Below are 25,467 nucleotides of genomic sequence, written 5' to 3'. Positions count from 1 at the left end.
ATTTAATAGTATGTGAACTTGACCAAGTACTCAAGTTCTAGATCTGTTTCCTTCATGTGGGAAATGCAGTAGCAAGATTACCTAACTCAGAGGGTGTCCAGTGAGTATAAAGCACTTAAAATAGTGCCTGGCACATAGCACGTACCCAGTGAATGTTACTATCACCATGGATTTTATTTTATTTCTTTTTTAGTTTATTGAGCTGCCAAATAAGTTCTAGGTGCCGTCCTCAGCACTTTTCATAAATCATCTGATTCTTACAGGAGCCTTACAAGATAGACATTGTTCCATCCATTTTATATGTGTGGAAACCAAGGCTCAGCGTGTAAGAAATCTGCCCAGGGTTGTTCAGTTAGCATGTGGCTGGGCTGTCCAAGCGGGAACATCATTGGAGGTGGATTCAGGAGAACAGCCTTTGTCCTGCCCACAGACCTAGAAGCTAAAGGAAGACTCAGAACAGGCCAGAGCTGGGCAACAAAGAGGAAGCTTGGCTCAAGATGAGCCTCCTAGAATTTACTCCTTCATTTATGCAACAAAGAGTTATGGGGCACCTGCATGTGCCAGGGACGGGTTTAGTGGCCGGGGCTACAGCAACAAGACAAAATCTCTGTGCACATGGAGCTGATACTCTAGTAGGGCACATGCTAACGTAAACACAAATAAATGTGGGCTAATATCCTGTGTCGTCGAGGCTGCAAAGAAAAATAGAAAGGGTGATAGGGTTATGGGGGATGGGCCCTGCAGCTGGGGGGAGTGGCTGCATCAGATAGGGTCAGAGGAGGCATTTCAATCACTTGAGTGAGATAAGACTCGCACAATGAATTGAGGGGTGCCCAGGACAACGGTCATGAGTCAGGAAGCAGCCTGGCACCCCCAAGAGATGGCAGGAAGGCTTGTGAGCGTGAAAACACGAGTATCGGATGGTGTGGCAAAGGCCATCTCATGCAAGGTTTTGTAGGCCCAGGTGAGGAGTTTATCCTCAGGGTAGTGGGAAGCCACTAGAAGGTTTTAAGTAAGGGGAAGTATGTCAGTGTTTGCTTGGAAGGGATCGCTCTGGCTGTTGTGGACCATGAGTTATATAGCAGGGCAGGAGTGGAAGCTGGGGCTACCCAGCGCCCCTGCGTTTGTCGGAGTGTGAGATGCCGGTGGTCTGCACCACTGCGAGACGCTGGGCTGAAAATGGGAGAAGTGCTTTGCTCTGGGATATATTTTGGAAGCAGTATCAGTAAGACTCGGTGATGGATTGCATGTAGGTCAGAAGGAAAATAAGAGAGGGAAGTATTATTCCCAGATTTTTGGCCTAAGCCACTAGGAAGGTGGAGGCTTTACTCACTCAGATGGGGAAGACTGAGGAAAGAGGGGTTTGGATGTATTTGTTGGGGGTCAGCAGTGGGAATTCAAGAGTTCCATTTTAAATACGCGTGGCTTGAGATGCCTGCTGGACATATGCAAGTGGAAATGCCGAGGAGGCAGTTGGATATGTAAGTCTGGGCTGAGATGAGTCCAGGCCAGAGATATAGTTGGGAATTGTCATCAGTTAAGGTAACAGGACTGGGTGAAATTACCCAGGGAGGGAGTGCAGAGAGAGAGGACAGACCAGCCTTGAGACTGAGAAGGGGAGGTTGGCAGGGAGAAAACAGGAGAGGGTGGGATCCCAGATGTCCCAAGAAGATTGTGTTTCCAGAAAGAGCGCACGGTCAACCATATCAGATGCTGCTGAGAAGCTGTCCCGGGGGAGACAGCATTGTCAGCTGTGTTTGTCAGGGTGCGTGTTCCTCATGATCTTCACAAAGGCAGTCTCTGTGGAGTGGTAGCAAGGATCCAATCAAAGTGGGATGAGGAAAGAAGGGGAGGCGAGCAGACACTATTCTTTAAGGAGTTTCACTCTAAAAGGAAGCTGAGACAAGGGGCAGTGGCTGCAGAGGGATGAGGGCCAAGACACAGTAGCTGTGTTCGTGTGGGAATGATGGGGTAGCGGAGTGGATTCTCTCTGGTAGCGGACAGCCATGCACAGGAGACGGACGCATCTTCCCTGTCTGGGCAGTTTTAGCCACATCCGGGTGGCCCCCACCTTGTAACACCTCCATCTCCTCCTCTGTGAATTATCCAGTTCACAGATGCTGCTGGCTACAGGTGTGAAAGAGGAAATGGACGAAATCAGATAATTTATTTAAAAGTCACGCTCTTTCTAGACTCTTCTAAAGGTCCCTCCTTGAGTCTGTATCAAGGATTGGGATTCCCTAGGGATGGACCCAGAGTCTCTCTCTTCTGTGCTGTTGGTGGATCTGACGAGCAGCCAGCCCTGAGAACCACTGACTAATGCCAACATCATTGCTATGAATATCATGACTATCATCCTAGCATCAGAAGTCCAGTTTAACTGGAACAGGGGCATAGGAGTCGAGGTCTGATTTCTGACCCAGCCCTTTATTTCTTGCTGTCTACGGGTCATGGAACATGTTGTTTTGCTCAACATCCAAGAACCCTCTGAGTCTGGCCTCATCATTCCTCTCTTGCCTCCCCTCTCTCGACAACCTCTTCACAAACTTGACTTACACTGGACTCTGCATCCACAGGGGTTTGTGCTGTGGGGTCTCGAGAAGCAGAACTGGGACCAGAGATAGAGCTACAGGGAGCACATTTTGGCTTGTTGTGAGAAATGCCTTTTGCACAGACAAGCTGCTACCATGCCTGGGATGGGAGGCACTGCTGGGGCCCACGAGCCAGGCCCACTCGGTGCCGGGGGGCAGGTGGCTGGCACCACAGAAAGAAGGCTGGGGCCACGGAGCAGATGCACCTGCTGCGGTGGGAGCAGGGAGACAGGGAGGGAGATACCAAGCCTCTCCTCTTCCCCAGGAGAGACTAACATCAGGCCTCTCATTGGCCAGTCCTACCAGGGCGCCGGGAAGCAAGGGAGCCTGGGAAATGTAGTTCCCTTTGAGACTGCAGGGCATGGAAGGACTCCCTGGAGAGACAGGCCAGTGACCCGCACAGGTCCCACTTATACACTCTCAGCCTCAATATCTTTACTCCTAAGTGATGTCTGTGTGACAGTGTATTTTTCTGTGTCCCTAACTAGATTTAAAACCCCATGTGGGTGAGGACAGGGATGACTTACTCCCGATGGTAAACCCAGTGTCTAGCACTCACTAAATATTTGCCGAGTGGATATGCTTGTGGAAGCCCTCGATGCCGTGAGGGTGCAGGTCTTCCCACCACCGCCCTGCTCTCTTCTTAAGGCTGACATGTCAGTTCCTCCGAAGACTGAAGGGAAGAGCCGTGAGCACTGCACAGACATGGGGCACCAGCGTGTTCTCATTGTGCTTTGAGGTCTCCCTAATAACTGAAATTAGTGCCTTTGGGTTCATCATATTGAAGCCTGGGTCTGTGACCTTCTGCGTCGGAATAAGGGTGGTCAGCCTAGATTAGAATTTCTATTTTAAGTCTTGGCCAAATCATAATTTCCCCTCATTATGACATCCATTTGAGTTAATTTTTTGACTGGGAGATTATATTTGTATTTCGAATAATTAATACATTCATATGTTATAACTTTCAAAAGGACCAAATGAATGTCAAGTAGAAAGTTTCCATTGCATTTCTGTCCAATCAGATCCCCTTCCTGGAGGCAACCTGTGATGCCACGTTTTTGTGTATCTCTTGCAAGGTTTGTGTCTATCTCTGCACGCACACACGCATGCACGCACACATGCACCCCCCCACACACACACTTCTTTATCACACAAATTATTGCACATTACACACAAAGTTCTGTACCTTGCCCTTTGCATTTAACAATATATCTTGATCTTCCCATATCAGAGTATAGAAAGCCACTTGTGCTTTAATGTGTGCATAATTGCCATTATACAGATGCGTCATAATTTACTTAAATAGTCCATTGCTAAAGACACTTGGGTTGTTTCAGTTGTTCACCATTAGAAGTTGTGCACCAATATAGAGGATGTTGCAATGAGCAGTCTTTGTACCATCATCACCTAGCTGCAAAAGTCATTAGCATTGGGATTCTCCAAGAAGATGTAGGAAGGGGAAAAAGTTTAATGGAAAGTTTGAGATAAGTAAAAACTAGTGTAAAGAGCCCCGGCCTGGAATTTAAGTGTTCCTAACTCCCAAAAGTAATAACAAAGTCCCCTTTGAAGTCCCTAGCTTCTTGCAATTTACAAAAATAATTTAATATTTGTTAACTCATTGAATCATTAGGGAAAAAATATCCTGTGAGAAGCTATGTTTTTCTCCAGCTTCTTGACTCACTAGTTGTATGACCTAAAATAAATTTCCAGTTTGTCTATATCCTGGTTAACGTATCTATAAAATAGGGATAATAAAGTACCTACCTCATAGGATCATTTTGAGCAGTAAATGAGCTATTCATGTAAAGTGCTTAGAACAGGGTTTATCATATAGCAAGAGTTCAGTAAGTGTGAGCTATTATGATCATTTTGTAAGTGAGGAAAGGAAAACACAGAGCAATCAAGTACAAAGTCACCTAGCTCATAAAAGCTACAACTGGTGCAGGGACCCAGGTCTCCAGGCCCCCAAACAAGTCACGCCTCTCAAGCATGAGGTCTTAGGGATATGTTCACGGAATAGTGATTGGTGTCCTGGCACAGAGCAGCAATAGTAATATTGCCATAGGGGTTTGGCTGACCGTGTTCCAGGGGATTAGTTCAGCCTCACAGTTAGTGCTGTAGTTCATCAAATTGAAGATGTCATCACATATAACACTGTTACATGAACTGCAGAGAAGGAAGGGAGGGATGGAGGGAGGGAGAAAGAGAAAGAGAAAACCTGCCAATTAAAGCTATAGGATACTGTGCTGGTTATTAAGCTATTGTCTCTCAGCTCCAAACTTACCCTCAATGGTCTGCTCTGTGATGCAGGGGCTGGGACCTGCATGCCTCGTCTGCCCTTTGACAAGAGGGGCATTAGAGGAGGAGGGACAAGGAGCTCGGTCCTTTTGGTTTGGTTGAATTTCCTACCAGTCCCAGCAGTGAACTTGGCAGTTGAGTCTAGTTCCCAGCTTATGTCTACTCCCCAGAACATGGTGCCCCTCAGAGTAGCAGCCCCAGTGGGCCGCTGCCCACCCTTGAAGGTAAGCCAGGTGTTGAGGGCCCCTCTTCCAAGCCCTCCAAAGTGTCAGCTCCATATGGGCAGCACCCCTCTTCAGAGATCCCCCTTTGACATCTCAGTTCCCCAGTGCCTGCCTAACCAACTCACTATGTTAAATTCTCTCTGTTAAAAGCACTAGAGTGGTTTCCATTTCCCTGCTTGAGTTCTGACTCATGGATTGTAGACACACGTTGACTTCAGAAATGTTAAGTGAAGGTCTTAGAATTGGGTGACATAGAGTAGTGTGTCGGGGAGTTCATAGATCGCAACAGTGCCTAATCAGCCCTGGTGGTGAACCCAGAGGAAGGAAACGACTTGGTCAGGGTCACACAGCCAAAGGTGGCAGTGGGGGCTCCTGGGGCTCTGGCCCCTGTTCCTGACCCTTAAGCCAATGCTTTTCTACTGTGCCTGAGTCTTGCTCTGCTGACCATTTTGAAGGGCCTGACCCCTGCTCCTGGGATGGGTAGGTTGACGTCCTCGTGATGGACCTTCTCATCAAACCACCCTTTTTTTCCAGGAAGTACACTCTGCTGGTCAACAATGGGTTTGCGATTTCGGCTGCATTGCTGATGGCCTGTTCCCTGCAGGCAGGAGCCTTCGAAATGCTCATTGTGGGACGCTTCATCATGGGCGTGGATGGAGGTGAGCCTTCACCAAGGCGGGCTGGTCATGATCCTCGGGGGTGTTTCAAAGTGGTTTTTGGTGGTGTTTTAAGAGTGGTGTTTGGAGCTGTCACATGACAGGGCTCCTACTAGTATTGAGTTGCGAGGACCAAGGATGCAAAAAGTCTGCATAAAGGGGGTCAGTCCCATGAGATGAACCACTCATGAGGCTCTAGCATGCTAATTGAGAAATACTAACTGGGAGAGATCCAAGTCAACTCCAGAGACCTGGATGGTCTTCAGTATGTGGTGCCTTTTGCTTTGTCATCTTCACTATAAAATTCATATTCCAAGGTTGTCTGTGGTTTCCAGGGAGTTTTCGATGAGGGTTGTTTCCTGTCCGGGCCTCTGACTTATTCATTCTTTCATGTATTCCCTGAGCATTCGCTTATGGAGCACCTGCTGTGCCCGGTGTTCTCCATGCGGGGGACACAGTGGTGGATGAAATCCCCCAGTCCCCACCCCTGCACCTTACATTCTAGTGGGTAGATGGATACATAACTGGATACATAAGGTAGATAGTAGCAAGCCCTAGGAAAAAATGAAGCAGGACAGGAGGACAGTGGGGGCTATTTTAGATAGGCCAGCCAGGGAGGACCACTCAGTGGAGGAAACATATGAGCAGAGACCGGAATGAACCAAGAGTGAGAACCAAGTGAGTATCAGGGGAATTGGGTTCTTGACCAAGAGAAGAGTGTACTGGCCCTGAGATGAAGTCGTGCTCTTAAAGGGAGAGTGAGGGGCCAGCATGGCTGGAGCTCGGTGAGCTGGGGGACAGTGGTTGCAGATGAGGTTGAAGAGGGGCCGGTCACATCATGTAGCACCTTGTAGGATTTGTTCCAAGGGCAATGGGAAGCCAGAGGAGGGTTGAGAGAAATGTGACATGAGCTGGTTTTGTGTTTCAGTAAGATTCCTCCTGCTTCTGCATAGAAAAGAGTTTAAAGGAGGGCAGGAGTGGAATCAGGGAGCCAGTTGTCCAGGGGAGAGAGCCATGGGGGGCAAGATGGCGGCCAGGATGCAGCAAGGTGCCCCTGGCTGCTGGCTGTGGGGTGTGAGAGAGAAGGAGCCTCAAAATATATTGTTAAAACCAGCCTACCAACCAACCAACCCTGCTTTTTTTTCTAAATATTGCAAGTGTGTAAGGTATTACTTGTAGGCATTGGTGGAAAGATTGCAAGCTTTTGGATTAGAAATGTCTGCCTTTGTGTTGGAGCTCTGCTGCTTGCCAATTACTGACTTCTGGCAAGTTGCTTAATGGCTCTGAGACTCAGTTTCCCCATTTGTAAAATGGACATAACAATACCTACTTTGAAGGGCTGTCATATGCTGGCATGATGCCATATGTATGTGTGTATACATACGTGTGTGCCTATATGCACACACACACACACATATATATAAAGTCTGCCAAATGCTGTTGTAACCTGTGAGCTTGTTAGAGGCTAATTCCCTTGCTTGCTAATTCTTGCATGCTGCGGGCCCCAGGCTTTGGGAGTGAGCTGAACAACAAGTATACATCAGGGAGAGGTAAGCAGGAGAGTGAGGGCCTGAGGAAGATCAGGGCAGAAGACTTCCTGTCCCTTCCCTGCTCTGCTGGCAGGAAATATTCAGGATTAGTAATAACCAGACTTGGGGTGAAATTACTGCTCTGTCTTGGTATTCAAGTAGAAAGGAGTTGGCTATAGAAAATGTTAATTGGAGTTTATGTGGTGTTTTACAATTAACCAGTCCTGTTCATGGTTTCTTCTGCTCTGGTCTCCTGCTAATGCTGAAGGACTGTTATTTTGTCATTTTACATCAAGGACACTGAGGCTCAGAGACGTGTGACAGTAAGGTGGTTAAGGCTGAGGGCTGTGCATTCACACTGACTGGGTTTTCCCACTCACCTAGCTTAATTTCATTACTTTGTATCAGTTAGATTTTGCTACATTTAAAACAACAACAACAACAACGGGAGGGTAATGGCTCCAAGCAATAACCGTTTTGCTGAGCTTGGAGTTCCCTGGGCTGGTGGGGCCGTTCTGACGTGGGCCAGCTCAGCGGCTCTCTGCTGGGCTCTCTCCCACGCCGTGGTGGCTGCAGACCAGTCAGCAGCGGGGTGACTTCAGATGGTCTCACTCACCTGTTTGGTTGTTGGCAGCTGGGTGGGTCTCAGGGGATCCCAGCAGGGCCAGCTCATCTCACCTCCACATGGTCTCTCAGCCTGCCGTACGGAGGGCGGCCCAGTCTTCCCACGGATCCTCAGAGTGCCAAAGAGTGGTACCGGGGGCAGGACCCCACGTCAAGTCACTGCTCGTGGCGCGTTTGTCAGTGTCCCGTTGGCTAAGACAAGTCCCATGACCAGGGGCACCATCAATGTCGGAGGGACCTGAACCCCCAGGGATGCAGACTCGGGGTGCTGTGAGCCAGTGGGGCCCCACAGCAGCATTCTGCCTCACTGTCTCAGCCTCTTTCCCGGACCCGGCAAAGGGGCTTAATCAAAAAGCCCCCTGTGGTGGTATGCAAAAATTAACTGATGGGCGTGAAGCGCTCGGTACATTCCAGGCCTATCGTGCCTTTGCCCATCGCCGGGAATGGTGATGGGATCATTGCCGCTCTTGGTGCTATTCTTTTTATTCACAGCTAATAAGGTACAGATCCCGGGTGTGGCCCGCGATGCCTGGTTTCAAGGGCCCTGCCTGCTCAGGACAAAGGCTTGGTGAGATGTGGAATGAATGGCCTTTCCCAACAGGCCGCAGAGGGTCTCCCTTTCTGGCAGATTTACATTTTATCCATTAGCCTCTATCCAGTCGTTTTGCCTCTCCAGGTCTTCTGGGGGAAGTGACACTGCACATAACTAGTTTCTCTCTGAGTTTCCTTAATGAAAAATAGGCTGGACTTGAAGAGAGAGGCCATATTCAAGTCAGATGTCTGTTAGACCTCTTTTCAGATGAGTTTTACAAAAAGAAACAGAAAAAAAAAGTAAGAACAAGGAGGGGAGGAAAAAAACCAGACTCCTCTAACTTCTGGAGTGCAGCCTGTTGGAGGTGGAGGTTTCATGTCATTTATTCTCATCAAACCCTTTCAAAGCAAAGATGGGGATTTGCAGGTATTTAAAGGAAGGCATTTGGTCAGAAAGAAGGGAAAATTGCTGGCTAGGAGATGAATTGGCTGTCCTGCTTATAATAAATAATTTAAAGCCAAGTGATAAGCCTGGAGGATTTTCAGAAGGCTGTGCTGTTCCAGCCAGGTTGTGGGCAGTATTTGGAACCATAGTAGAAATCCAGGACACCTTCCCCAAGTGTCCTTTCTCTAAAAAGCTTGGCGAGAAAAGAAACATTTTTATACTGAAACAGACTTGATGCAGCTTGGTGTTAGAGGCAAAATCCATGCAGATGGTAAAGTCAAAGTAGAAGGGTACAGAGGTGTTTTGTGTTTGTGGAAGATTGCACTGGACAGGTTCCTGCCAAGCTGTCCCATATAGCCCGCACTTCCAGGGGTGCAAGTCCATGTCCACGGCATCAGGAGCTCTCTGATGGACAAGCTCGGCTACCACAGTAGGTGGTCTCTGGTGGACATATTGGGGCAGCTTTTAGAGAAGCATATGACATGGAAAGAACATGAAATCAGGGTCAAGGATGTGACTTTAAGTTCTGGTTCTAGTCCAGTGACTTGCCAGGTAACCGTGGGCCCATCATTTTACATCTCTGGGCCAGTAACGTCACCTAGAAAGTAAGGAGGATCGGACTCTGGGAGCTGAGGTTGCGACCAGCTCTAAAAATCTGCTTTGGCTCCTTTTTGTACTCACTGTAGAGCGACTATCTTGAGCGTTCTCTTGAAGCTTCTGGAGTGCACATGCCACGCATAGCTGTATGGTTTACTCATTAAACAACATCACAGGGATGCCTGGGTGGCTCAGTCGGTTAAGCAGCTGCCTTCGGCCCGGGTCATGATCCCAGGGTCCTGGGATCGAGTCCCACATTGGACTCCTTGCTCAGCAGGGAGCCTGCTTCTCCCTCTCTCTTCCTCTTCTTGTGCTCTCTCTCTCAAACAAATAAAATCTTTTAAAAAAAATTCACAGAATAGGAGATTGTGAATTAAGAGTATAGGGCAGAAACACTGGCCCCCCTGTGCGGTCAGCTCATGTGTAGCATGCCCCGAGGACCTACCAATTATGTCCCAGCAAGACTGTGGGCTGCTCTTTTAAGCAAATTATTTGTTATTTATCATTATTCTGCCTACTGCCCCAAAGATGTCCACATCCTCATCCCTGGAACCAGCACATGTGAGCTGATACAGCAAGGGGACTTCGCAGATGTGATTACGTTAAGGACCGTGAGATGGGGTGCTTACCCTGCGTAATCCAGGGGGTCCCGTAAGATCACAGGGGTCCTGATAAGTGAAAGGGGAAGGAGGATTCAGAGCCAGAGAAAGGAGATGGGGGAGTGAGAGCAGACACTGTAGTGATGCAGCCGCCGGGAGGGGCCGCGAGCCAAGGGGTGCGGGCGCCTCCGGAAGCTGGGAAAGGCCAGGAAGCCGACTTTCCCCTAGAGCCTCCAGAAGGATCACAGCCCTGCCGTCACCTTGATTGTAGCGCAAGTCCCCTTTTAGACTTGGGACCCCCAGAACTGTGTGAAAACATATTTGTGGTGTTTACATCCCTAGGTTTGTGGCAATTTGTTACAACAACTGTAGGAAACTAGTAAAAACACTAATAATATTATTCATTTATTATTATGATTTGAGTCAAATTTTAACTCAACAAAGAGCATGTGAGGTGTTCAGAAGGATGGATTCTGGCCCCAGGCCTGCTGCTTACCAGCTGGGTGACCTCAGACAGGCTTCCTTACCCCTCGGAGCTTCCGTTTCCTCACAAGTACCATACAGATAACAGCAGAGCTACCTGACAACGTTCAGGTACTGTTTAGGGGGGGTGTGCCTGTGTGTCTCTGAATGTGTGTCTGTGTGTGTGTCTGAGTCTGTGTGTGTGTGTGTATCTGTGTGAAGAGGAAAAAGGACAGAGAGAAAAAATTAAAATACATAATTAAAATAGCATATAAATCAGGAAGGTAGTAAGTGAAGTTGGTGTGTATTAATTCTTTGCATTGTCCGGGAAATACTAAAAGTACTAATTTATATTAGCTTTCACTAAGACGCAGATTCATGAAATGATCTCTAGAGCAATTATTAAAAGAAGAGGAAATAACATAGAACAATCAAATGACTTAAAAATTTGCAATCTAGAAGAAGGTAAGAAAGGAGAGAAAATAGAATATATTCCAACTAAATTGAGTTCAAATAAAGAATTAAAAAAAAAAACAATATAGAAGAGTGCCACATAGAACAGCAAACGGTAGGATGATGTATTTAAACACAAGTATATCAATAAATATAGACTCAATACTCCAATTAAAAGGTAAGAATGGTTACATTGGATAAAACAAATACCTATGCATAAGCTGTTTGTAGCTTAGATATAAAGATATAGGAAGATTGAAAATAAAATAATAGGAAAAACCCATGCTTATAAATCCAGTACAGCAACACTGATAACAGATGAAGTAGATCTTAAAGCAAGAAGGATGACTAAACATGAGAGAGATCCCATGATGCTGAAGCTTTCGGTTCATCAGGAATATAACAATTTTAAAGTTGATGTGCACTTCATATAAAGCATCAAAATGTATAAACTGAAAATGAGTATACACTAAAAATTAGCCAAACTAAAATGAGAAATACAGTCTCAGTAACTGATAGAACAAGTGGACAAAAACATCAGTAGTAGAAGATTTGAGCGACACAGTGAACAAATATGAGCTAATTAACGTATATGGAACATTAAACCTTGGGACTCTAAAACACGCATTCCTTTTCAGCATTCATGGGCTGTTTATAAAAAATGACCATATGATGAGCCATAAAGCAAGTCTCAACACATTTCAAAGGATTAAAATTAGACTGTGTTCCATGACCACAACAGAATTAAATTAGAAGGTAATTACAAAAATATAAGTAGAAAATCCTCGTATGTTTGGAAATTAAGATGTTAAGTGGCGTACATGCTAAGTGATGAATATGTATTTCCAAGTAACTGGAGGGACATAAAGAAATCACAAAGGAAATTTTTAAATAGTTTGGATTAGATGATAATGAAAATACTACATTAAGATATACCAAAATTTGTGGAATACAGGTAAAGCCATATTTCGGGTAAAATTTATAACCTCAAATGCAAATATCTAAAACAGGAAAGGCCAAAAGTCAATAATCTAAGATTCCATCTCAAGAAGTTGGAAGGGGATTTTCATTGGAGAGCATCAGCAAGGCCAAAGTAAGTTCTATAAGAGATTAATGACATTGATAAACCTCTTGTGAGACTGTTCACAAAGAGAGAAGGAATTAATAACTAATATTAGGAATTAAATGGATAGACCCTGAAGCATTAGAGAGATAAGAATATATCATGATGTGATATATTTGGAAACTTAAATGAAATGTACAAATGCCTAGAAAGAAAAAACTTAACCAATAGTGATGTAAGAAAAAATAGAGTATCTGAATAGTCCTATTCTATTAAATAAGTTGAACATATAATTAAAAACTTTCCAACAAAAGAGATTCAAGTTTTCTTTAAGGGAGAACAATGCCAACTCCGTGTAACATTTCCAGGGGGAATACTTCCCAACTCATTTTATGAGATGAGCGTATCTTTGATATCATATCCCAGTAAGAACTTTACAGGAAAAAAATTGCATGCCAATGTCATTAAGGAACATAGATGTAAAAAAATCCCAAATAAAGAATTAGCAAACAATTTCAAAAATAAACATAACAGTATTTCAACAATAAAACATAAAAAGATAATATGTCGAGACCTAGCTGAGTTATTCCAGCGATGGAATATTGGATTAACATTTGAGAATCAGTCAAGGTAATTCCCCTTATTTACAGAATACATTTTGGACAAAATCATATGATTTTTTTGATATATGCAGAAAAGTCATTTGATAATCTTCAGTATCTATTTATGGTAAGAAAAATGTAAAAACATGTCTAGCCAACTTGGAATAGAAGGAAATTTTCTTAAACTAATAAAGGCTACCTACCAAAACCTACAGCAGTCATCATATTCAGTATAATATGTTAATAGGTTTTTCTCTGAGCTCAGGAACAAGACAAGATACATGCTATCAGCACTCTGAGTCAACATAGTACCAGCGGTCCTAGCTAATGCAGTGAGGCAAACAAAAAAAATTTTAATGTAAGATATAAAGATTGGAAAAGATGAACTAAAACTGTCATCTGTCACAGATGTCATGAATGTATAAACCATCTAAAAGAATCTATTAATAAACTTCAGAATGTGTGAGTGGAGTTGGCTGCTAGGGTCTCTGGATAAAAGGTCATCGTACTTGTATACTTGTAATACTAAATGCAGAGTTATCTTTCTATATAAGGTCAATACACTAGAAGCAATTGTATTTGTAGAAAATGAAATTTATAGGCTATACCATTTAAAATGTTATAAAAACCATTAAATACCTAAGAATAAGTCTAATGGGAAATGTGCAATGTCTCATCTCCTTATTGTCTACAAAAAATCTATAAAATATTGTGGAGAAAAATTAGACACATAAATGGGGGGTATTCTGTGTTCATAAATTGGAAGACTCCACATTATAAAGGTGTTCCCTCTGTATTGATCTGTAGATGCAGTACAAACCCAAGCAAATCCAAGCAGGTGTTGTAAAATGGAAATTGCAGCCTGCTTCTAAAATGTATATGGAAATGCAGAGTGCTGAGAATTCATGAGATAATCTTCCAGAAGAAAAATGGGAGCACTTAATCTACTGGATATCAACACTTAGAGAGTTACAGGGGTTCAGACACTACAGACTGGGGCAAAGACAGAAAAATAAATCAGTGGAAGAGACATGAGACTTCTGAAGTTGACCCATACATATATGGACGCTTACCTATGGCGAAGGGGTGGCTGGAGATCTGAAGGGAAGGGATGTCTTTTCAACAAATGATGGTCAGATCAGTTGGAACACCCTGCGGTCGGGAACTGCAGATCCTGGCAGGCTGGTCCTCGGCTGTGATTGTGCTCTATGGGAACGGGCTCCGGTGGTAGCCTGATGGGGGCTGCAGAGTCCAAGAACAGCGCAGATGTGCATACACATCTGTGTTTTTGTGCTTGGAAAATTGTATGTGAAATTTGCTTAAAACAGAATGCTTTTATGTGTTGCATCTTTCCGGAAACATGGATTCTTGGGGTAACAAGGAAGGAAAGTACTCATCTTGGCAACCATAAGAGAACCTTTTTGCTTATGTGTATGGCCATGAAATTTCTACAGTGATAGCTTAAGTTACAATTTCTACAGCTTAGCTGTTCATGTAAAGCAGAGGCTTACGGTTCAAGAGTTGGTATGTGTATTTTTCTGCTGCCGCTCCTCCTTGGGGAATTGTCTTAGGGATAAAGTACAGACTGCACTCTCCAAGATGGCAAATGCTACATCTATGTCGACACTCTGACATTTTCATTCCATTAAAAATGAAACTTGAACACTGCTTTACCTCATATACACAATCAATCCCACGTGGATTGTAGCTCTAAAGATAATAGGTAAAACAGTAAATATTCCAAAAGATAACATGCAATATAATCTTTCCACCATTTTAGGATAGGGGAAGATTTCTTAAACAGGAGAGAAAAGCACTAGTTTAAAGTAAAAGAATTGAAAAATTGGAGGACGTTAAAATTAAAGCATACAAAAAAAATCAGTTAATGAAAGGACGAACCAGAGAGCAGAATATTAGCAGTGAATGAAATTGACAAAGGGCTCATATACAGAACACATTAAGAACTCCTACAAATCAATAATAAAAAGACAGAAAACCTCTTACAAAAATGGCTAAGAGATGGAACGGGCGTCTTCAGAAAAATGGCCAAAAGATACATAAAATCATATTAGTATTCCTCAAAACGTTAAAAATAGAACTCCCCTATGATCCAGTAATGACAATCTTGGGTGTTTACCTCCAAAATACAAAAACACTAATTCAAAGGGATACATGTGCCCCTATGTTTATAGCAGCATTATATACAACAGCCAAATTACAGAAGCAGCCTGAGTGCCCCTCGATAGATGAATGGATAAAGAAGAAATGTATTTCATACATCTCTCATAAAGGTCTAAATTGGTGTGATAATTTAGGAAAATTGGCTTTATTAAAACTGAACAAATGTATCTTATGGTTGCAATGTATATATAAACTTGCATAAGTGTGCCCTGAAAGACTTGTGTAAGAATGTTTATGGGGCACTATTAGTGTTAATCCTAAACCGGAAAGCACCGGAGTGTCCATCAATAGGAAGGCGGATCAAGTGTGATATACTCACACGTTGGAATACCACACAGCAATAAAAACAAACAAATTACAGTTACGTGCTACAACATGAATGCATTTCACATCCATGAAAAGCACAATGAGATGAGAGACAAAAGAAACACACCCCTTATGATTCCACACACGGAGCTTTGGTGATAAGCAGTCAGGCTGGTGGTGATCTTTGGGGAGAAGGGGAGGATGATGATTCTGAGGAAGTGCAGGGTGGGGGGCTTCTGGGGTGCTGGTAGTATAGGTTGATTCTTGACCTGGGTGAGGGTTGCACAGGTGTGTGCATTTTGTGATGATTCCCCAGACTGTACTGTGCAATTTAAAGATATGTGTCATATTTTCATTTTCAAAAGTTATGACTATTATATTCAGTAAAATGCTTTGGACTGGACTCAAGTTTTTCTGCACTCCAGTAGGAAAATGCACATTTCCAGTTGTCCCTAAAGGGTCTCCTTCAGCCTCTCTGATTTCCCTGGAGAATATTTTCCGAGGTCCCTTCTGCTTTTCAAGAGCTTAGAGCTGCTGCTCCAATTGGACTCTGGGAGGAATCGGGAAGCTAAGCTCGCCCCGTGTGAGGGAGTGTGCCCCTGCCCGCCCCTCGCACACCATCAGGCCCTGTGCCCCAAGGAAGGGGAAGGCCTCGGAAGTTGTAGCAGGCTCGGTACATTGGAACTGTTGGTGTTTTAGCTAAGAGCCGGGGGCACACTGCCCTCTGCTCGCTTCTCGGAGTCTCTGCCCCCTTCCAGCTGCCCACCGGGGCCTGCTCCCGTGGACCACAGTTGCATCCGAGGACCAGCCTGGCAGGGGTGTGCAAGTCCCAGCCACTGGTGCCCCACCGCTGGGCCTTTCTGCAGCCTCGATTAAATAAATAACAGTAGAGTGACAATGGCATGGGGACCCATTCAGTACATGTCGATCAAGCACCTGTCCTGGGGCTGGCACTGAGTTTTCATGAAACTTCACTGTGGCTTCTGGTGGGGAAACCGGTGGTAAAGTAAGTACCAGACTAGGTACTTTCAGGAAGCGCTAAGTGCTGGGAGGGGCTAGGACTGGATGCAGAGACAGAGAGCGCTGGGAAGGGGCCGACCGCAGCAGGTGGTCAGGGAAGGCCTCAGTGAGGAGGTGCACTGCTCTCCTGGGGCCACAAACTGGGGCGCCTCGAACAACAGAAGTGATGCTGTCAGAGTTCTGAGGCCAGAGGTCCAAAACCGGAGGGAGAATCTGCTCCGTGCTCTGCCCTCCTGGCATCTGGCAGCTGCCAGCCACCCTTGGCCTTCCCTGGCTTGTGGCAACACCACTCCAGTCTCTGACCCCAACTTCACATGGCCTCCTTCTCTGTGTCTGCACATGGCCTCTTAGGAGGACCCCAGTCACTGGACTTAGGGCCCACGCTCATCCAGGATGAGCTCACCCTAACTTGATTACCTCTGCAGACAACTTCCAAATGAGGTCACGTCCGAGGGGGTGGTGAGACAGGAAGCCTGTCGGGGGCCAGCTTAGGGGGCTCTGACAATCCAGGGTCCAGATAAAAATAGCAACAAAGGCCAATATCCCACAGTCAGTATGCACCCGGAACGTCCAGTAAACCCCAAGGCTGGGGCCCCTGGGGAGGAAGAGTGGCAGGGGATGGGGGTCATAGGTCGAGAGAAGCCACTCAGTGGTGTGGGACGCCTGGTGCAGCACCACGGGCCTCGGATGACCTACCCCCTGGTTTGCCCAGGACGCGGGGCATTCCTGGTGCACAGGACTCGCAGTGCTAAAACCAGGACGGTCCCCAGCAAACTGGGGGGTGGCGGCTTTCGTGTAGACCCCCTCGTCATTCACCGGCGGTTTAGCCACAGCGTCTCATGTTGCCATGTCATTTCGCGACAGGCCGGTAAGAACAGTCACCATTTATTGACAGCCTGCCGTATGCCCGGCCCTCTGCTAAGCATTTCACACACATTCCGTGTGTGCCCGGCTCCCGTATGAAGGAGGTATTATTACCGTCCCATCTGTGGCCACAGGCCCTTCATCGTGACCATGCCACCTCTTTCCCACAGCCCTATCATTTCTCATTCGTTTTTTGAGGGACGATTAGCCCCAGTGGGCCCGAGGAGCATCAGGGAAAGGAAGCTGACTGTTACTAAGTGCCTGTCAAGTGACTACCCGTGCAGCCAGACCCTTACATGTAATAACGTCCTTCCCACTGCACCAGAAATAGACAGCAGTTACTACCCTCATTTTTATAGGTGAGGAAGCTGCGACTAGGAGAAGCTAATTGACTTGATCAAGGTCACCTGGCGAGGAAGCCAGGCTCTGGGACTTGAATCCTCGTACGTCTGTCCCTCGGTTGCACTGGCCGCTCAGCAGCAAGGTGCCACACTGGTCCGTGGTCAGCCAGTTTTTCCACAAGCCCAGCTGCTCTCAGTGTGTGTGTTTACGGTAGAAACGCGAATATCCTCTGGCTTATGGTGTGCCTTTGCCGCTAATTCCCGTTTCTTTGTACCTTAAGCGTCTTTGCCTTTCTGGTGAGCCAGGAAAAGTTATTCTGGGCTGAGATGCAGTGAATGAGATCCTCAGCTTATTAACTGGGCCACGTATTCCTTCTACTAATTTTTTTTGAAGGAAGCCTCCCTGACGGTTAACAACTGGGGTGCATTCAGCTTCACTGGAAGCACATTGATTGGTACCCCCAGTGTTTCGGGAACCATGCTAGAGGCACCAGGAGGCCAGGGCAGGAAAGAAATGTTTGATGCCTTCAGTCTGGTGGAAAATTAGACAGTAAGAACTAGCGCCGTCAGCACTGCTTTGCAGGGCCCTGCATGATGAGGGAAGCGTGGGGCCGGTCCAGTCTCAGGCCCCCAGCGGTCCTATGAAGTGAGGCTCAGTTCTCATCCCCACCTGTGGAGAGGGAAACCGAGGCTGAGAGACCCTAACTCCCCACCCAAAGCCTCATAGGGAGGCCGTGTGGCTCCAGAGTGCGCCGTCTGTGCTCCCAACGTGCCGTGAGTCAGCCTGGGGCAAGTGCATTTGTCGCTGTTGGTAGGCCTATGAAGGGCTTTGAGAAGAGCCGGGCCCAGCTGCAGGTGGAAAACCTTCTTGAAACCGACAAGCACTCTATAAAATGCTGTAGAATGGGTAATACAGCATCTGCCTGACCTGAGTGCCATGGTTCCCATCAAGAGGCACTGATGTAAAGCTAGTGGGAGAGCTCGAGTTCTAGAACCATAGACCTGATCTGCTGGGCAAATAATCCCTTTGGGCGTCTCTGGACGTCACTTGGTGACTTGGGAAAGTCACTCCATCTGTGCCTCAGCTTCCTCATGTTTAGAATAAGGATAATCATAGTACATTTACTTCAGTGAGTTATTACAAAAATATATAATATACATAAAGAGATAAGAAGGATCCCTGCTACTTGGTAAGCACTAGATAAGTTGTCTGCTAACACCACCATTACCATGCACTGCCACCTCCTCTACCAACACCTTCACCTCCATCACCATCACCACCACTATCACCTCCATCACCATCACCACCACTATCACCTCCATTACCACCATCACCACCACATCCTCCTCCACTACCATCACCCCCACCATTACCACCAGCATTACCATCACCACCATCATCACCACCATCATCATCACCATCACTACCACCACCATCACCACCACCTTCATCATCATCATCACCACCGTCACCACCACCATCACCACCACATCACCACCATCACCATCACCACCACCACATCACCACCATCACCATCACCACCATCATCACCACTACCACCACCATCATCATCACCACCACCACCATCACCATCACCACCATCACCACCACCACCACCATCATCATCTGTTTCCCTTTCTATGAAATCTACCTCCCAGCCATACCTTATGGATGACATGAAACAGGGCATGTGACAGCATCGGCCATCTATGCAGATGCTGGGAGTGGTGTTGTGGCTATCCTGCTGTTCTTGAGAGGGCACGGCAGAGGGAAGGGCTCTGACCAGTCTTCCTTGAGGATGAGGGCCATCTCACTGCCCAGGGTACTCCTCCCTTGGAGAAGACAGCCCTCTCACAGCTGCCATGCTTCTTTCACAGGCATCGCCCTCAGTGCACTCCCCATGTACCTGAACGAGATCTCACCCAAGGAGATCCGTGGCTCTCTGGGGCAGGTGACCGCCATCTTCATCTGCATTGGCGTGTTTGCCGGGCAGGTGATGGGCCTGCCTGAGCTGCTGGGAAAGGTAAGTGTGGCTCGCCTGCCCACCTTGACCCTTCTCATTTCATGCCATCCTCTCAGTTCCCTGTGTCCCTTCCAGGACCAAGGGTAGTCAGAGGTAAACCTGCCTCCAAAGTCTCGTCCCTGTGTCTCGGGATTCCTGAGCATTCAGGCCTTTCATTTATTATTGGAGAACAGTTGTTGAATTCCTTCGATTGCGTTTTTTCATTTTTTTTTTTAGAACATAAACAATACATAACAAATGCAAACCTTACAGAATGTTCAGATCCACCCACCCAATAGCTATTGTCAGCAGCTCAATTTGTATTTATTGAGGTTTTCTTCTTTGCTTATACAAACCTATATAAACATATTTAGTTTTTAAAATGGAACCATGCCATGCACATTGTTCTACAGCTTGCTATTTTCATTTACTAAAGCTGGGACATCTTTCCAAGATGTTTTGCTTTGTTCTACCTCACTCTTTCTTTCTTTCTTACATAAATATGTGGTTGCACAGTCTTCTGTTTTGGGAAGTGGGAGGGCCTGACTTGGAATCCCAGTTCAACAGTTTACTTGTTGTGTGGCCTTGGCAAGGAGGAAAGCCTCACCCAGGGTGGGGAGGGTGGGATCAAGGAGGGCTACCCAGAAGAGGTGGTCTCTAGATGAAGCCATGAAGCTGAGCAGGAGTTAGGTAAAAATGGGGTTTGGAGAGAAGATGTTGCAGAGAGAGGGGTAACAGAAGAAAAGGCCTGCGATGAGAAATGGCCCTGCCAGGATTCAAGTACCTTGACGGCTGAGGGGAGAGCCTGTGCAGGGAATGTGAGAGGCGAGGTGCCTGTTCACTGAGCCCCAGTAGATTTCGTCCTGGTGCACTGGGGAGCCCAGTGGTACTTGAGCAGGGGAGTGATGTGGCCAGGTCCAAGTTAGAAGGTGGCTCTTGGGGTAGGGATGGTGTGGACATGTGGACTGGGGCGGGAAGGGTCGGAAGGGAGGGGAGGACCCGGCAGAGACTAGAGAGAGGGACTGAGGCGGTGGCCCTGGGGAGATGGGGAGGGGATGGAGTCCACAGACTTGCTGCCTCCCTGTCCCACCAGGATGAGGGAAGAAGAGCCTGGCCTTCCCACGCACCCTGGAAGATTGGAGGGAGGGAGGAGATGAACCACTGGTGATGGTGGGTTGTCCACTGCCCCGCATGGTCTGGTACTTGGACAGAGCACATCTGGCAGACCCTGTGAGCTGCACCCCTGCAGGGGGAGGCGGCAGTTGGAACAGACATGACAATGCACACATCACACAGTACTGATTTTTTATGCCATCCAAACCCTCACAGCTTCCCTGTGAGTGGCTCACCTCTGCAGCTGTGGACGTGGAAGCTGAAAGACGTGAGGTCGAAAACTGACTCCTATAAACATGGAGCTGAAACCAGGCCTCTGGCCTGTCTGCTTCCAGACCCACGTATGGGGCATGTCTTACACAGCTAGGAACAGGACACGCTGGGCTCCCTCGGAGTGTGAGCAGGATTCTGACACTGATTCTGATGTGCTGGTTCTTTCCCCACATCAAGCAGTTCACACCAGCCAGGTGTCCTGCAATTCAGCTCAATTCTGACACCATCTACCTGGACACAGTGTCAGACCCCACGGGTTCGGGGCTCGGTCCCATGAGCCTGTCCCCACTTCAGATGCCAATTGCAAGTCCAGGTTGTCACCTGCGCTTCTGACCAACTGGCTATAAATCAGTGGTTCCTACGATCTCCTCCTTGAGTTTGGGTAACTGGTTAGAGCAGCTCACAGGACACAGGGCCCCAATCTACTTAGGAGATTACTGGTTTATCATAAAAGGATAGAACTCAGAACCGCCAGGTGAAAGAGACACACGGGGAAAGGCATGTGGAGGGCAGGGAGGTCCCTGCCTTCTTCACAATGTCCCTCTCCCAGAATCTCCCATGTTCACCAACATGGAAGCTCTCCCAACCCCATCCTTTGGGTGGGGGGAGGGTTGTGGAGGCTTCATTACAAAGGCAGGGTTGTTGAGATCATTTTGGCGACTGAACTCAATATCCAGCTCTCTCCCCTCCCTGGAGGTTTCAGGTCACTTGGTAGCTTGGCTCTGATGGCACCCGACCCCCATCCTTCGACACTGTCCAAAAGTCACTCACTAACATAAACTCAGGTGTGGCTTAAAGGGGTCTTTGTGAATATCAAGACACCTTTATTACTCTTTTTTTTTAAAAAAAAGATTTTATTTATTTATTCATAAGAGACAGAGAGAGAGAGAGAGGCAGAGGGAGAAGCAGGCTCCCTGCTGAGCAGGGAGCCCGATGCGGGACTCGATCCCAGGACCCCGGGATCATGACCTAAGCCAAAGGCAGACGCTAACCATCTGAGCCACCCAGGCGCCCAACACCTTTATTACTCTTATCACTTAGGAAATTCCAAGGGTTTTAGGAGCTCTGTGCCAGAAATGAGGAAGACCAAAGATATGTTTCTTTTTATAAATCACAGTAAGACTGTAAGAGCTTAGGTAGGGAGAGCACAGGGCCCCTTTATGCCTGAGCCTTTGTGACCCTAGAGCCAGCTTCTGCCTCATTCAGGGAAGGTTAATAAGCAGAGGAATCAAGCATGGCAAGACAATGGGAGCTGGATGACATTTATCACTTAAAAATATTTTCCGGTATTTCCTAATGCTTTTTATTGTGTTAAAATATGCATAAGATTTAGCATTTTAACCATTTTGAAGTGTATTGCGTAGGCCTTTTTTACACTTCACCTGATCCAGGTCACTGCAGAAGCATCTGCTTCTCATCTTTCATTATCAACCCTTTTGGGTTACTATGGCCACAGTTTTGTTTTTCTCTTTTGCAAAAGCAAAAACAACTCACACTTTACATCTGTGGTTGTCACATGCGTGATGATTTCTATAATTCATGTGAGCATGGTGGAAATAGTCTCCTTACCAAAGTGAGATCCCACATTAAAGAGACTCTTTTGCTTTTTGTTTTTAAAATATTTAAAAATTGTAAAAGTCAACATAATTGTGTGACAAAAATAAAAACAATGTAACAATGACAGCCTCTGTCCCTTAAATGTAAAAATGTGTTTTAAAGTCAACAAATAGGACTGTTGTCCTCCCTGACTAAAAAAGTAAACAAATATCTGCCTCCATAGAGGCTAAGCTTTTCTCTTTCAAGATAAGTTCCAACTCCTCATCGCACTCCTCAAATCAGTGTCAGGTCCTTCCTGCCACTGGGAGCCTGTCTTAGCTCAGGCTGGGCAGCTTCCAAACAAGACAGTTTGTACCCCTCACATTTCTGGAGGCGGGAAGTCTGAGATTAGGGGGCCAGATCTGGAGAGGGCCCACTTCCTGCCTTGTGGGCCGCCGCCTCCTCAGTGTGTCCTCAAATGGGGAGAAATCCTCTTTTCCAGGTCTTTTCGGATAAAGGTATTCATCCTATTTGTGGGGACTCTACCCTCACGACCTAATCACCTCCCAGGGGCTCCACGTCCTAACATCATCACCTTGGGGTTAGGTTTCAACATGTGAATTTGCCGGGGGGGGGGGGGGGGGCGGGGGATGCAAACATTCCATCCGTAACAGTTCCCTCGGTCTTTCTTAAACATCTGTCTTGTCTCTTCATTCACTCATTCCTTTACTCATTCGGCACATTCTTGAGTACTGAGTTGGATGCTGGAGTTACAGCTTTGGGCATGTACATAAACTAGGTATATTCTGACGTTTATGATGCTCATGGTCTGCAGGAACCGTGTGACCCTGGGCAGGTCACCACCTCCGTGAGCCAGAGTCCTCCTTGGTAGCAGGCATGCTTGCAAGTCCCAAGTCCCCAGGCTCCACTCCAACATGACTTTCCCTGGGGAACATCTCTGGCAAACAATGACACTGTTCAGCATGTCCCCGGAACAGACACCTTACGCAGGAACCTGTCCCATGCTATCATTTCTGTTTGCTTCTGCATCTTTTCCCTCCGGTAGATCTTGTCTTACTGATGTGTATGTACGCGAAATCCAGAGGTTGCAAGTTTATTCCCTCATTCAGCAAATATTTAGAAAGCTGCTCTGTGCCACGTGTTGGGCTGGTTGCTGGTGGCCATGCACAGAAGAGATCAGACACCAGGACTTCCCTTTGGGGAGTTCACAGGAAAGACAAGTAACCAAAGATCACCAGCATGGTGGGGGAAAGGTAGGGCACTGTCCTAGAGCAGGGTGCCAGGAATGGTTGGTTTTCCTGTAGAAGTGACACTGAAACTCCTGCCTTGAGGATTAGTAGGATTTACCCAGGCCAGGCTGATGGAGGGCGAGAGAGGGAGAGGCGGGAGGATGTTCCAGGCAGAGGGGACAGTATAAGTGACAACCCTGTCATTTGTGCAGAGGCAGAAGCCCTAGGGGGACTGGGGCACTGAGAGAGAGAGTGGGGGGGGGCACTGGAAAGGTATGCAGGGGCCACATCCCAAGGGGCAGGAGGTCCACGTACTGTGAGTACAATGAAGGGTGGGCAAGATGAGGGGGTTCGGTGGGCCTGTGGAGGCTGAGGGGACATGCCCTGTCCAGTGGGAACAGCTGCTGCTGTTTCCATGACAGATACTGGGCTACAGCTGATAGATTTTCTGATTTCCAAGAGAAGTTAGAATCCAGGTATTTATGTCGTATTTCTTGATTTTTAAACATTGGAAACCAGTTGACCTTAAAAAAACAACCACCTTCCATTTGTGGGCTGGACCCTGCCTGTGGGCGACTTTTCACACCTTGATGGCGAGCAAGAGCACCTGTGGGGGCTTACCTTTATTCAAGAGTCCTGAGCAGTCATCCACAGGTGCAAGTAAGGCAACAAGAGGATGGGATGTGCGCTTGAGAAAAAGACGCCTGGTGGCTCAGTCAGTTAAGTGTCCAGCCCTTGAGCTCGGCTCTGGTCTTGATCTCGGGGTCATGAGTTCAAGCCCCGCATTGGGCTCCACACTGGGCGTGGAGTCTACTTTAAAAAAAAAAAAAAAAGACTCAGGCTGCTGTATGGAGAGAATATTAGACCCCAGCCAAACCCAGAGAGACTGCACTGGTCCAGTGGGGAGACGGGAGCTTGGGTTAGAGTCGTGGCAGTGGGCACAGGTTCGCTTGGTGAGTGGTGGGGCGCGGTGTCCAGGGGAGGAAGAATCAGGGTAAGTCCTGGTGTCTGGCACATCAGCCAGGTAGAAGGCTGTACTAGATGCTGAGATAGGGAGCCCTGGAGGAGAAGCAGCTTTGCAGGGGACGAGATGACAAGGTCACTGAAATGAACTGCCCAAGTCACAGAGCAACTTGAAGGCAGAGCTGATTTGAGGACCCAGGGACCTGGCTTCCCAGGCAGGGGTACCCCCCGCAGCAACCAGGCTCGCAAGCCTGGTGCTGACCAAAGGCACAGTGCCCAGGCCCGCCTCTGGCCCCGAGCCAGCTAAGAAGATGGCCCATGGCTCCCCAGAGGCTGTCTTTTCCCATCAGGTTGGATTTTTCCATAGTCTTGGACCTGGCTAGAGGATATGTAACTCAGTAAATGCCTTATTTTCAAAGCCATGCTCCAGGAAGATGGATATTGGGCTTCTGGCACTGGGAGGAATGTCCAATGGAAACTTTTATGCATCTCTGCGGGCATTTATGATAGTCTGGCTATGTGAGACCCACAGTTATTTCACCTGAGTGTCAGAATCTCATTTTCTCTGTTTTCATCGTATTTTTCATTTATCTTCAAAGACAGAGACAACTGAGCTTGTGAGAGAAAAAAAAAAGGTAAAGAGAGCAGGACTGTGTTTCCATGCAAGCAATTGCTTTGAAATGCAGGGGCTGGAGGAAGTAGTGGGAAGACTTTAAGAACAGACCGCCAGAAGGCAAGACAGGGAAGTGAATGTAGGAATTAACACTTGTGCCGCGAATTTAATCAAAGACACATCATAAAACATGTGGGAGTTGAACATTTATGTGACATTTTATGCTTCCAAAGGATATTTTAAAAACATATTAATTAGCTATTTCTCCTGCATTTGAGAAAGAAGAAAGGAACTTGGATGAAAATTGTAGGCAGAGATGCAGGAAGACAG

The 25,467-nt window shown here is 46.9% G+C and overlaps 1 protein-coding gene across 7 annotated transcripts in view; it reads left to right on the top strand.

Moving 5' to 3' along the window:
* Positions 1 to 25,467, top strand: part of SLC2A9 (solute carrier family 2 member 9) — a 222,302-nt gene that overhangs the window by 76,301 nt on the left and 120,534 nt on the right. For all 7 annotated transcript variants that reach the window (XR_013446272.1, XR_013446274.1, XR_013446273.1 and 4 more), the window contains 2 exons: positions 5,648 to 5,772; positions 19,265 to 19,410. Coding sequence is in view for 2 of the 7 variants with exons in the window: in XM_036110537.2 (XP_035966430.1) it covers positions 5,648 to 5,772; positions 19,265 to 19,410 (271 nt within the window). In the remaining 5 variants the exon portion in view is untranslated. The remainder of the gene's footprint in view (positions 1 to 5,647; positions 5,773 to 19,264; positions 19,411 to 25,467) is intronic.

This window comes from Halichoerus grypus, chromosome 3, assembly GCF_964656455.1.
Source record: "Halichoerus grypus chromosome 3, mHalGry1.hap1.1, whole genome shotgun sequence".
In the NCBI taxonomy this organism is placed as follows: Eukaryota; Metazoa; Chordata; class Mammalia; order Carnivora; family Phocidae; genus Halichoerus; species Halichoerus grypus.
This window is presented reverse-complemented; position numbering and strand designations above follow the sequence as displayed.